General features: G+C 37.8%; 1 protein-coding gene across 1 annotated transcript; it reads right to left on the bottom strand.

Annotated features, from left to right (window-relative positions):
- Positions 1-1,769: 1,769 nt before the first annotated feature.
- Positions 1,770-11,407, bottom strand: LOC139149659 (carboxypeptidase B-like). The gene is made up of 10 exons (XM_070721515.1): positions 11,084-11,407; positions 8,851-8,926; positions 8,191-8,391; positions 7,728-7,829; positions 6,241-6,345; positions 5,871-5,987; positions 5,167-5,257; positions 3,670-3,878; positions 3,223-3,307; positions 1,770-2,045 (listed from the first exon to the last, which is right to left on the bottom strand). The coding sequence occupies exons 1-10, from the start codon at positions 11,146-11,148 to the stop codon at positions 1,837-1,839; spliced, it is 1,260 nt and encodes a 419-aa protein (XP_070577616.1). The 5' UTR covers positions 11,149-11,407; the 3' UTR covers positions 1,770-1,836.
- Between the last annotated feature and the right edge of the window lie 1,299 nt (positions 11,408-12,706).

Raw genomic sequence — 12,706 nt, 5'->3', positions numbered from 1 at the left:
TATCCAAGTCGCAATGATGCTGAGAGATAATTTGTTGTATTGTTGTGTATACAGAATTATCAAACACGAATAAGTCCAACTGTTCATTTCCCATGAGACTTGGATGTGTCATGACCTCAATTTGAATAATGATAAGATATGTTCTCTGAGACGTACATCCTCCCATTGTTTTTGAGTTTAATCATGCTACTTATAACCGACACCCAGCGCAAGTTTGCATCGAAATTGTGGATATGGGATTTTCTTGAAAATTGTCGAGGCTACGAGAATGGCTGTGAGAAGGCGAATTGTGGATATGACCTTGACCAAGGGCTCGTGGGGAAATATGATTGATAGTGTCGCTAACTTCTCGTGAAAAGATCGCAGAGTCCACCACAGTCAGTGAAGTTGTTTACATTGCTTTCATCGCATTTGAAACACTGTAGTAACATGTACATTTGAACGGTGCGCGTGGTCATAATATGACTGATGTCTTTAATGAAACAGTAGGATAAAGAGAAGAAAATGTATGAGGAAATAAAATCAGAAAATCTTGGAAACACATTTTGGGATTTTTTCGATTAACCCTGACTTTTCCTAAATGTCCCTCGATTCCAAAGCATTTTTTGTTCAGAAAATGTTGAGAAGTGTTTAAAGGCAGTGGTGATGAACAGCCAAATCTCTGACTTTTGGCAACTCAGCATCCAGATGCCAAAAGTATAATAGTTTAACTTCTAGTTTTAGGATTTGACAGTCGGAAACAAGTAGTCGAAGAGCATGTACTATCCCATTGTCAGGATTAGACAATCAGAAACATACAAGGGAATGTACAAGACCAGGAAATTTAATGAAATGCCATTTGTATAGTCATGCGTACAATGACAAGATGTTGTTTCTGTGAGGATTCCAATGCACCGTGTCCACGTTTTTTGTTGTTGGCCTCTTCGTATACTTGCATGGAGGCGGTATCATGTATGTGGGTATGCATCTTCAAGCTTGTACACCAAATTGAAGTCCGAGACCACTAATGTTTGTATACACACCCTTCAGTAAGTACAATTGTGTGAAATATTTTTAGTCAAACATCGTGAAACTAATGCGTTGGATTTTAAATGCCAATGCAATGGCGATAACAAAATTCCAACTGCAGAATTAGTTTTCAGTTTTAACAATAATCTTTTTATGTAGATACGCGATGACATTTTCACGATGTAACTGTTATACGACGTGGAAATGTCAAATTTGACAAGGAGAATCGATATTCTTACTTCTCATTGAACATATCGTATCAGGTGTGTATACACAAGTATGCTTATGGACTGTGCTTGTTTTAGGATGAATGGATTGTACGTACTTCAGACTCCACAAGCCTTTACTGTACTAGTTCAGCTGATGAACAGCTAGCACAAGTCGAATTCTTGGCTCACGAATTAACGGAGGTGTCTGTTTCCTATGAACGCTGAGCTATTTTATACTTCCGTCGAAGTTTCAAGTTACGAAATCAGTTTCTTAAGATGATGATCATATAATGAATAAAATCCCCAATGATGACGCATCTAAATTACCAATCAATCTATATCTCTGTTTTCTTTGTATAACTGTACGGAATCATCACTTTGTCATATATCAGATTCGAAAGTCATTCCAAGACTTTTTTGTGTTTCAATGAATGTATTCCGTGACCTCATAATTCAATGAAATGTTACGCAGCACTAGACGATCTGTGATTTGAAATCAACACGTGCCGGCTGCAAGACAGATAAATGAAAACAATGATGATGCAAATCACATAAGCTTTATCATCCTACGAGGTTAGAAAATTAACCTCTGTTTAATACTGAGAATTCAATCCAAACCTCATACATGTCTCTGCGCGCGCACGGGCGTAGCTTCAATGTGCAGCAGTCCGGCTATTAATCCGCGATAATTTTCAAAGGCGGTTTCGTAGATCTGGTCCTCGGGGAGCAGAAAGCCGTGCTCTCCGGTGTCGCGGAGTTCGATGGTGTAGGAGTAGGGGATTCCACGGTCGCCGTAACCCCAGTCTCTGCTACCGCCGGACACGGGATCTGTAGACATGAAAGGTAAGGAGCAACTTAAAGTAAATGAATCGGGCTTTTAGGTCTGGCATTGTCGATTTAAGTGTTGTGAGGTAGCCAAGCTCAACAACTTGTAAAGTGTTCAATATATCGTACTATTCCCAGATTAATCTTAAGCAATGAAACGTAAACAAGTCAAGAAAATAAATTTTGTGAAGTGTTCAATATATGTATTATTCATTATTCCTAGAATAATCTTAAATTTAGATGGCCGGTAGGCTTACTACCACGCTTGCAATACGGAGATGATGACTCGACATACGATCACTTGCTATCTGTATGTACCTAGATTAACCCCCTTTCAAAACTGAAATTTACGGGATAAATCTGATTGCGTACAAGATCGCAAAGGTTAATTGAAAGTATATCAGTATGGCGATATCTTGGCAAACATGGCTGTACCAGGCATGGTTTACCTTGAGTGAATTCACAGATGACCTTTTTCGTAAGAATTCACCAGTCTTATATTTTGACTTAAAGATTTGTGTGTGGCGAGCACCACGATAGAAAAAGAAACGTAGCTTTACTCGCCCATTTCAAAACGTCTGAAACCATTTGTTGAAAAACTGCCTGGTTCACAAATTTATACAAATCTCCCCTCACTGATTTGACCGTTTTTCGTTTTTCGTCAATACCCTCTCTTGCAGTTAGACTTGTATCTGTGGATGACACCACAGGTGCGTGGAGTACATAGTACATAGAGAGAAGGGGAAAGTCCTGTCAAACCTGCCCCTTCTCTCTATGTATACTAAATGGCAACTCCACGCACCTGTGGATTACACTGCCTTCACCTTTGGCGTTGTCCAAGTAACAGCTGTGGGTTGTCAACAGCTTCTTGATGGAAAAACAGACACGCGCAAAATGTCCCCACAGAGTTTTTCTTACAAGAATAAAATCCTTGTATGAAAAACGAAGTCTCTCGTTAAAGGCACTTTATTAAGTTCTTTCTTACTTGGTACACTACTCCTTATCAGTATAAAAAGTTTCTTCGACGCTAAACCCGGTAGGATAAAATATTTTGACTTACAAATTTGAGAGCGCCCCACGTACCTTGCTGGTAAATATGATCTTAGTGAAGGTACTTATATTTTTTGTCACATTCAGGGTGAACAGTCAACCGTGAAGATTGTCTAGGTAGGAAACTTACAAAGGATTCTAGAACCAGGACCGTACGTGTAATTCGCTCCAAAGGCGTCGTGAATTGCTTCGGTGTGAATTTTCATGTGTTCCTCCTGTGTGCGAGAGTGGTGGAGAGAATCAATACAAATTTGCAAACTACCAAATTTTTAGGGATAATTCTCATCACAAAACCAAATTATAGTGTTCACTGTAGATCTAATTTTCTATGTGTGCAATGCATCATTTATTCACAGTTGCACGTCAGGGAATAATGACTAAGTGTTCATGTCACGTGACCAAAGAAAGTCTTGTATCGGCTGAAAACTTTGGAGAACACTGTCGCATATTTCTTGTTTTTTCAATTCCCTTCCCTACAGCAATACGCATCTTACGGTAAATTGAAAGAGCAATGAAAACGAGTTCAGTAAAATTTCATCAAGTTTCATGGAGTTTATCCAGGAGATCATTTACATACCATCAGGTCGTAATCTGGTGGCAGGTCGTATGTATGTCCCCATGTCGACAACATCATCTGTGAGTAACTATGGTAATCAATAAACAATCGGAATGTCTGAGATTGAGACTGTTGTCTGATGAATTCGACGACATTTTTCACTTCAACTTCTGACAGAGCGTGGGGTCCGCGATATGTGCTAGCGCAGGACACGTTACTGGCGCCGAGACCTTAAACAGAACAAACACATAAATCCATCGAATGTGTTGCATATATCCTCAGCATCTAATACTCTAACGCACTTTATTCATTCATGCAAAATGTCTTGATCACTCACTATCGATGGAAAATATTGATGTGCCTTGGATCGTGCACTAGGCACAGTGGTCGTGTTCCAATTGCCACTGGTCGGGTAGATTTTTCGCTTAATTTTTGTCACTGAAGCATGGAGAAATCAGTGCAACCGTTGAGCAGTATCTTTTTCGGACTAGCCGTGAACGAGAGCAGTTTCAAAAGAGGACAAACGGCTCAGGAGAGCAGTAAAGTGAGCTACAAGAATGGTAGTGGTTTTTGTCTGAATTCTGATCTTCGTTAACGGTTCAGCCGCCATTGGAGTTCGTTGTCGGAAAACATCACTGAAAGTGAAAGTCATTTTCCCTCGCTGAAGCTGAACTTTAACAAGATGTACACACTAAATATTGTAACCCGGTAAAATTAATTCTTTTTCAATATCGCTCCCCTTCGGAACGCTTTTCTTGCAATAGTGGAATGCGTGAAAAGTTTCCACTGAAATGTTACAATCTTTTCTCTGGATGACCAGGAGATGTATACTGACCCTATGTGAGATCATTTTGATCGCGTCGGATGGGGGGGGGGGGGGGGGTTTCAACTTGGGAGCAACAAAATCATGCAACCTTGGTGCTGTTTCGACGAGTTTTCATCCATGGCAGTCAGGCAGTAAGACTAAATAATGCTGGGCCAGCAAACAAACATAATCCTAGGGAGTTCAACTGCCTTACAAAGCTATGGGCGCCCTAAGTTGATAGCCTTCGTAAGGATTATTTGGCCCAGTTTGCGCCGCGACAGGCCAACCGAACCAATAATACTGAGATGTGAAGGTTGGTTGGATTACTTCTCTTCAATGGAATTACTATCAGGCTCTGATTTGATTTTGCATGTCCAGCTCGACTTTTACAAAAACTACTTTGAATTCTGTAATTCTTCAGGACAACCATATTAGGGGGGAAATCCACATTCCTTCAATCATTCAAATTGATACAGTTGTATAATCGAGTTCTGACACTAACAAGGACGAGTAAATTGCGTGCTAAAAACAACAGCAAAACAAAACAGGAACTATTTACACGTACCGACAACACCGCATAAAATAATATTTTCGACTAACAGATCACAGGGATGAGTCAGGTTCGTGGGCCATCACATGAGGGACCTAATATCACGTTTGCAATTGATATCGCTATTACACGTCATAACATGCAATATAGATGCAATGTTTACCTCCCCACATATAATCGAAGTTTCTGTTTGGATCTGTACCGTAACACAGGTCACCAGGATGATGAGTTCTCGTCTTGCGCCACATACGATTCTGAAACCATAATTGTCATAATAGCCGTGTTTCACTTACTGGCAAACACTTGGCAAATATACTTGATATTGCCAGCATGCTTTAGATGAAAGCTGCTCATTTAAAATGGACAATATAACCATTCATAGCTATGCTTACGGTACTGTTGTAGCACGAACCCAATTCTTCTTCTTACAACAGAACGATGAGTTATCGTGTATACACACTGTCAAGTAAACTTTTCAGTCAATCAAATGGCATGACATTGAAAACCGTTAATAACATATTGCTCTATTTTAAGTCGCCTTTCAAAAATATTTAAACAAAGCGATACATACATACATACATACATACATACATACATACATACATACATACATACATACATACATACATACATACATACATACATACATTCATGTAAAGAATCATTTCATTACAAATTCAAGTGCATACTCAACGTTAGAAGATATTTCAAAGAGTACAACAGGAAACGGTACGTGATAAACTACATGTACGCCAAACTACCAAAAATATCAAATGTTCCAAATACCGTTTCTCTTTGAAGTTGGTAGAGGTAGTGCATCGGAGATTATTAATGAACAAAAACAACGAGCGTATTTGCGTGACTTACAGTTGTCCACGAGTATTCGTAGCCGTCTGGGTTCATCACAGGTAAGATATACATATCAAAAGACTCCAGTAAGAAGGTAACATCTTCATCTGTACCGGTAGTGTGGTTGGACAAAAGCTGTGAAATGATGAAGACGTCAGTTTGACATCAAACTAAGAAATAAACCAAACGACCAAATTCTCTATCCCCCGCCTACACCCGCCACAACTTCCAACTATTAGTTAACATACTAGTTTGAATCTCTTGGGCTGTGGTATGGGTAAAATCGTCAGGATCGCCACATCTCAATAAGTTACTGGCCCTTCAGTAAGGAACACTAGTATATGTTTAATACTTTCAATGACGTCAAAAAATATCTAAATAATCTTACGGCATTGGTCATCCACATTACGGTGGCAGGGGAGACCCATTCACGGGCGTGGATGGCTCCGTTGAACCAGATCGCTCTCTTTGTTTTCCCAGTATCAATACCGATCTACAGGAACCAAAAGCATGCATGTCAATCGAATGTCATCCATGGTTGCTGGGTCGTAGGGATTAGCTTTCATGACCCCCAATAGTGTTCAAAAGAAATGGAATTATGCATCCAAAATTTCAGAAATGAGATTGTCGACATCATGTCAAGTTCTGCTGAAACTCAATGGACGAAGTAGCGGTGGTATGTTAGGCACATGTGAAAAGTATCCCACATAAAAGATTTTAAAAATCAAAATTCTAAGAAAGCAAATTTTCGCTAGAAAGAGAAGAGCAGGCTGAAATAAATTAAGGGGGTGATGCACGTTACAGAGGGTATTTTGCTCAAAATCACTTTGTTGCAAATATTCATTCAATTTAACGAATTTTTTCTTTATTTTGAAAATTTTAGTTGGGTGCACGTGTTAGCTTGTCAAGCAGTCATTAATGGGTGATAAATAAGCGTAAATTTATGCAAATTTATGCAAATCACCCTGCCTTCTCTATTCTCCCAATTTCAAGATTTCTAAAAATTTAACTCATCACTCTGACTTGGTCAAATTTTCTGAAATTTTCGCATTATGTTCTTTGAATACTATTCAACAAAACGACTTTTTTCTTTCCTTGGCAATATAATTCAAGCATTTTGAATAAGAGACATTTTAATTTTGCTTATCATGATTTTAATCACTTTTTTGAGTGTCAGTCTTTCAACCCCTGCCATTTTAGAATGAGGATAGATAATGCAAAATAAAATTGTCGTTTTTTCTACATATACTCTTGTTTTAAGTGAAATATCAAATTTCAGAAAATAGTGTCAAGTTTTTGACTTAAATAATTATCATAAATGCCAAAATTGAGGTTTTCCACCTCAGATATATACCTCCTTCATCCTTCAAGTAAATTATTGCTACCATAGTAAACTTTAGATTCTCTGTTTCTTGAAAATATATAGTAATAGGGTGTTTTCTTGTCATCTTAGATGTTTGAGAAATATTGCTTTGAAAAAAAAACTGTTGGCAACGTGCAGCTCCACCTTAAACTTTACACCGCTAAAATGTGTTCGGAGTACCAACAAGCATCTGAGTTTTTACCACAAGGAATGATTACATTGTCGTTGTTATTCAGGCATTCATAGAGATTTGCTTAGTCTTGATCATGACATGATAATTATTTTTCGGAATATGGAAATATCGAAACCTTTCAAGTGTTATGAAAAAAACGACTGCCCGTACGCGTATGAATTTGAAAGTTAGTGAAAGTACCAGACGTAATCCGCCTACCGAAGAAACTGGAGTGGTGTCCTCCAATAGTAAGGTGAGAGATAGACGTCTTGTACTGGCCTCCCAATGCTCTCCAACCTCTATTATTTTAAGTTGATTTATCGAGTTCTCGTAAACGTACCTTTAGACATTTCAAATCCCTGCCTTCGTGGGATAGTCCAACACTGAAGGTGGAGGCTAGCGTTGGGTATGCCTCGACGATAGAATCCACCCAAACCATGATCTGGACAGTGAAAAAATTGGTGGGTTAAAAAAGTAACATGTTGAAATACGATTTACATAGACGAATGACAATTATTGTTTATTCATTGAAAAATGAAAAGGGGTAAGAAATCCATTCCAAGCATTGAAAATAATGCTTTCCTATCAACAAAAGGCTTTTAAACATTTTTGAAAATTGATTAGCCGCGAAAACTATATCCGAAAACGAAAAATAAAACTTTGTTATTTCATCAAAATGAAAAGATTATTTTGAAGGTTTTTGTAATACATACAGTAGATTGGACACCCATTGTAAATGGATATAGGCCAACTAGCCTACAAAGGATGAAAAACAAAGCAAAACAAACGCGTATTGTTTTCACCTCAGAATAATTATGGTACACATAGTAATCAAAACCGTCAACATCAATATGGGGTTCTTCAGAAACAGCCGCGTCGATTTTGGCTTGCACGTCTTCTATCCAGACGACATGATTTATTTCGTTTGACTTGAGATAGAATTGGACGAATTCCAGCAAGTGTGGAGGTACCATCAGGTCACGTGGAAAATCCCAGAAATCAAGCTGAAAACAAATCAAGCGTCCGTAAAGTTAAGGAGTCGTCGATACATGTATGTATGTATGTATGTATGTATGTATGTATGTATGTATGTATGTATGTATGTATGTATGTATGTATGTATGTATGTATGTATGTATGTATGTATGTATGTATGTATGTATGTATGTATGTATGTATGTATGTATGTATGTGTGTGTATGTGTGTGTATGTGTGTATGTGTGTATGTATGTATGTATGTATGTATGTATGTATGTATGTATGTATGTATGTATGTATGTATGTATGTATGTATGTATGTGTGTGTGTATGTGTGTGTTGTGTGTATGGTTGTAAGTATGTATGTATGTATGGTTGTATGTATGGTTGTAGACGTACGTATGTGTCGAGCTAACTGTATGTGAATTTGGCCGAAGCTTTGGATGCTGTGTACGGTTTATGCTTGATATTGATCTGCCATTACCTCATGGTCGAAATCCAGCTCACTAATGATTTCAATGTGCTCTTCAGAAGTTACTTCCATGCGAAGAACCTTGTACCTGGAGAAGTGAGATAAAATGGTCACATACAGTGGTAGAAAGCTGCGTTCATGACTTCGAGCCCTAAAGGTAAAATGTTGGCACTATTAAATCGTATCACAATTTGAACAACTAATTTGAAGTGGCTTCGCGACAAGAATGCTAACTCAAATACAGCAATAGCTTTGTGTTTTGCTCTCGCTATGTCTCTTGCAATGGATGTGAGATGATTCGCTATGGAAACACGTTTCTCCAAAGCAGGGCGACTTTTCCTTCAATTCTTCGAATGACGTTGATGCAATACGATAACGAACTATCATTTTTCTCAGCCATACAGAAGTCAAGGGTCACATTGTGTAAATTTTGGGTGGAGACGCTAATTTAATTAACTTGAGTTTTCGAAATCTTAAAGTCAAACGGTTATCATCCCCCTTTCTACGTCGATGCAAAATATTATTGGTGTTGATTTCGTCAAAACGAGACGTCGAAAACTAAATGTTCTGTACAGGTTTCTGAATGACACCACACTAACTGAAGACAGCGAAGACTTTTGAGAGTTTGAATATGTGTGTATTTCCATTTGTTAGAGCACAGTTAAAGAAAATCGGATAAGGCGCTCGATGTGGAGATGTGACATCTGAGTGTGGAGCATCCATGACTAAAGTGACAAGTGCCAGATGTTTTTTTTTCTCAGTTTTGACCCAGATAAGTCACGCAGTGTATCACAGTTGGGTTTTAATGTTTGTGATTAATTTGGGTCTCCTGATAACTATTTTTTTTTTCGCCCGCACCGAAAATCTCCTGTGAAGATACCATTTGACATCGCACACGTATTTGATATATTGCCATGTTGAAAAACCAGGAATTTCGACATTACTAGAGGAAAAAAACTGTATTTTGCAGATAGACGAAAACTGGAACAATACATCACCTCACAGCTAAAAGACCGTTTAAATGCAGTTTCAGTACATTGTAACATTAAAGTTGAAGAAAAGAAAATATACTGTTGTAATATTGCCACTGTAGCACGTAAAATTTACAAAAAAGACATCGTATAAGAAATTTGATCAAAGTAAAAGAATTTTGATCGAACGCTTGCAGCATGCTGGATAGTTGAGTCACCCGGTTTGATTCCATGATAAAGGTTGAAGAAAATGTTTTTCTTGTAAAGCCCGTGAGTTGCATTTTTTCCATTTCAATATTTTCATGACTTTTATGCTTTCAAATTAAAATTAGCTCTAGTAAAATTAAATGTACTTACTGAGTGTTGTGTTTATAAGTATTATTAACCACTGACTGTTATACTGCATGTGCGTGTCAGAACAAAATAAATGACTTAAACGTTTGCCAAATCAAATATGGCTGCCTCCGTGCAAACAAGTAGACAATGGTGGATATGGAGCATGCTTGTATTCGTATCGTCGCAAAACCTACAGGGTGTCGTACTTGTGTACAAACAACATAGAATATCATCCACCGTGACATCGTATTCTCTGCTTTCTCTACGATATGGCAACATTCGAAAATTGCGAGAAATTTAAAATAAAGCAAACACTGTTAAGTTTACTTGCCTATTCTGTCATAAAAGAATATTGTTTGAACGCAGTAAAATGTTATATTCGACAAATGAGACATTTTGAGGGATAAATAAAGTACAAAGAATTGGGCTTTTGGTTTGTTTTTGTCATAAATTTGAAAATTGCTGATTTTTCGTATTGTTCACGTTTTATTTGTTTATCTATGAAAGTATCCTTTTTTGTCTTTATTTGATATGTCGTAACCATATGTGTATCTTTACAATGGAAATTAATTGACCAGGGAGAATTTTAGAAATCTCGACGAAAAGGAACGAGGCTCTTCAACCGCTGTCTATTCGTTTAGGGACGAATTACCGTGCGAACTGCATGAAATCAAAAGATTTGTGGTATATCTACGCTACTTCATTCAAAAGAAAAGTTGAAATCTCACTCTATTGCGTTTTCTTTTCGTCACACTTAATACTGACAGATCCTGTCATGTTTTACCATGGTAACCTACACAGCGCCTTCAGTCGTGGCTGGGATTTTGAAGTTTGCGGACACCAATACACGACTGGATCTCTCAGTCTACTTACACTTCAACCTGTAATGTATGAGGCTAAACGAATATCGGTGTGAACTCTGTGGCATTTATACTCACCCATCAAAGCTTTCCATCGCCATACATGCAACTAGGCATAACGAGAACACTACGAGCCGCTGCATCTTGCTTGTGTATAGTGTCACCACTGACAGTTAGAGCACCTTTGCGTTCGTCGTACCACGATAAAGTGAGGAGCAGCGTGCAGGATGGGATAGCTTTATGCTAATTACAAGTAATCTTGTCATTTGCTTACGAACGCGATATCAAACGTCACAGGTTGCAAGGTGTTAGCTTGGTGAGCAAATTGGAATTCAGGTAATTGACACTTGCATGAGCTTCTAATCAGTGAAATCCTGGTTCAAATGTAACTGAACAACTTCAAAAGCATATGTTAATCATAGACCATATATTAATCATAGACCATGGCCTCACTCCAGGATTTATAGATGAACTGACATGTAGGTGCATGTCATGAAAAAGTTATGAAAGTAGAATTAAAGTAATTAAGTATTTTTGATTTTTACATCGATCAAAGACCATGCTCTCTTTTTTCGCAGCAGGATTTTTTAAATTCTGCCTGAACGAAAAAGAACGACACAATATTTCGGACTATTATGATATAATATTAGATATAAATATCATGAGCGTGACAATACACTGCAAAATTAGTAGGCATGTCTAGGCTTGAACATATTTTACTCGCTGTGCAAATAGACAAAGTTGCCACGACGTACGGGTATATAGATGCCAATCTCTCCAAAGGTGGCCTGTTCTGTAGCCTGGCCATGAAGAATTTATTTTAGTCACATGCTGTACACATGAAGATATATTGGACTACAGCGAATCAAACTGGAAGATTGACATTTTACCCGATAAAAAGAATCGGACGATATTCGCTCCAGTTTTTTTTTGTTAATTTCAGAGGAACAATCTGTAAGATAAAGAATGGAGATCGTGGAATTTGACATGAATTATTGTATGCGTTATTATGCTGAAACTGAAAAATAATCCGAAACGTTCGAACCATTTACGGGCTGTTTATATTCAAAGTTACCACTTCCATGGATAACATTCAGATTGAGGTTTATGTCACTTGGAGAACGAGAAGTGGGTCGAGTATACGTGATGCCCGGAGGCACTACTTTTCTCTGACCTAAAATATGATACGCGTTTTTAATCATAAACAAATACAAATGTTTTGAGTTTACAGAGTGTGCAAATACTGCAAAAGCCAAGTTGTCGAAAAAATGGAGCACTGTGTATTGGGACTAGAAAAAGGTTGCTAAAATACGATCTAAGTATCTTTCACACCTATTACATGATATGAGAAAGAATAAGCAGCGATAAAATTGTCGATCCTGGGAGATAACACTGTGAATATGAAGTAAAACCTACTTTTTGGGCTAATTGTCTTGACAATTATGCCTTTGACGAATCAAGAATGACCCCGATCTAAACAGCAGACGAAGACACTTTGAATGGTTAAATCACGTGATAAAGTGCGTTATCGACTTTAATAATAAGTTTATTGGACCCACACCAGGTCTGTCCTATAGAATACTCAGTATTCAGAATATTCACATCAATTTTATCGGTTTTTCATCCCTGAATAAAACAGGTATATCGTCACCAAATAATCTAAATTGAATTATTTATAGGACCTGTAAAAAATCAAGAAGA

The sequence above is a fragment of the Ptychodera flava genome, chromosome 14 (genome assembly GCF_041260155.1).
Source record: "Ptychodera flava strain L36383 chromosome 14, AS_Pfla_20210202, whole genome shotgun sequence".
NCBI classification, from domain to species: Eukaryota; Metazoa; Hemichordata; class Enteropneusta; family Ptychoderidae; genus Ptychodera; species Ptychodera flava.
Note: the sequence above shows the minus strand (reverse complement) of the source record. Positions and strands in the feature narration are given on the sequence as shown.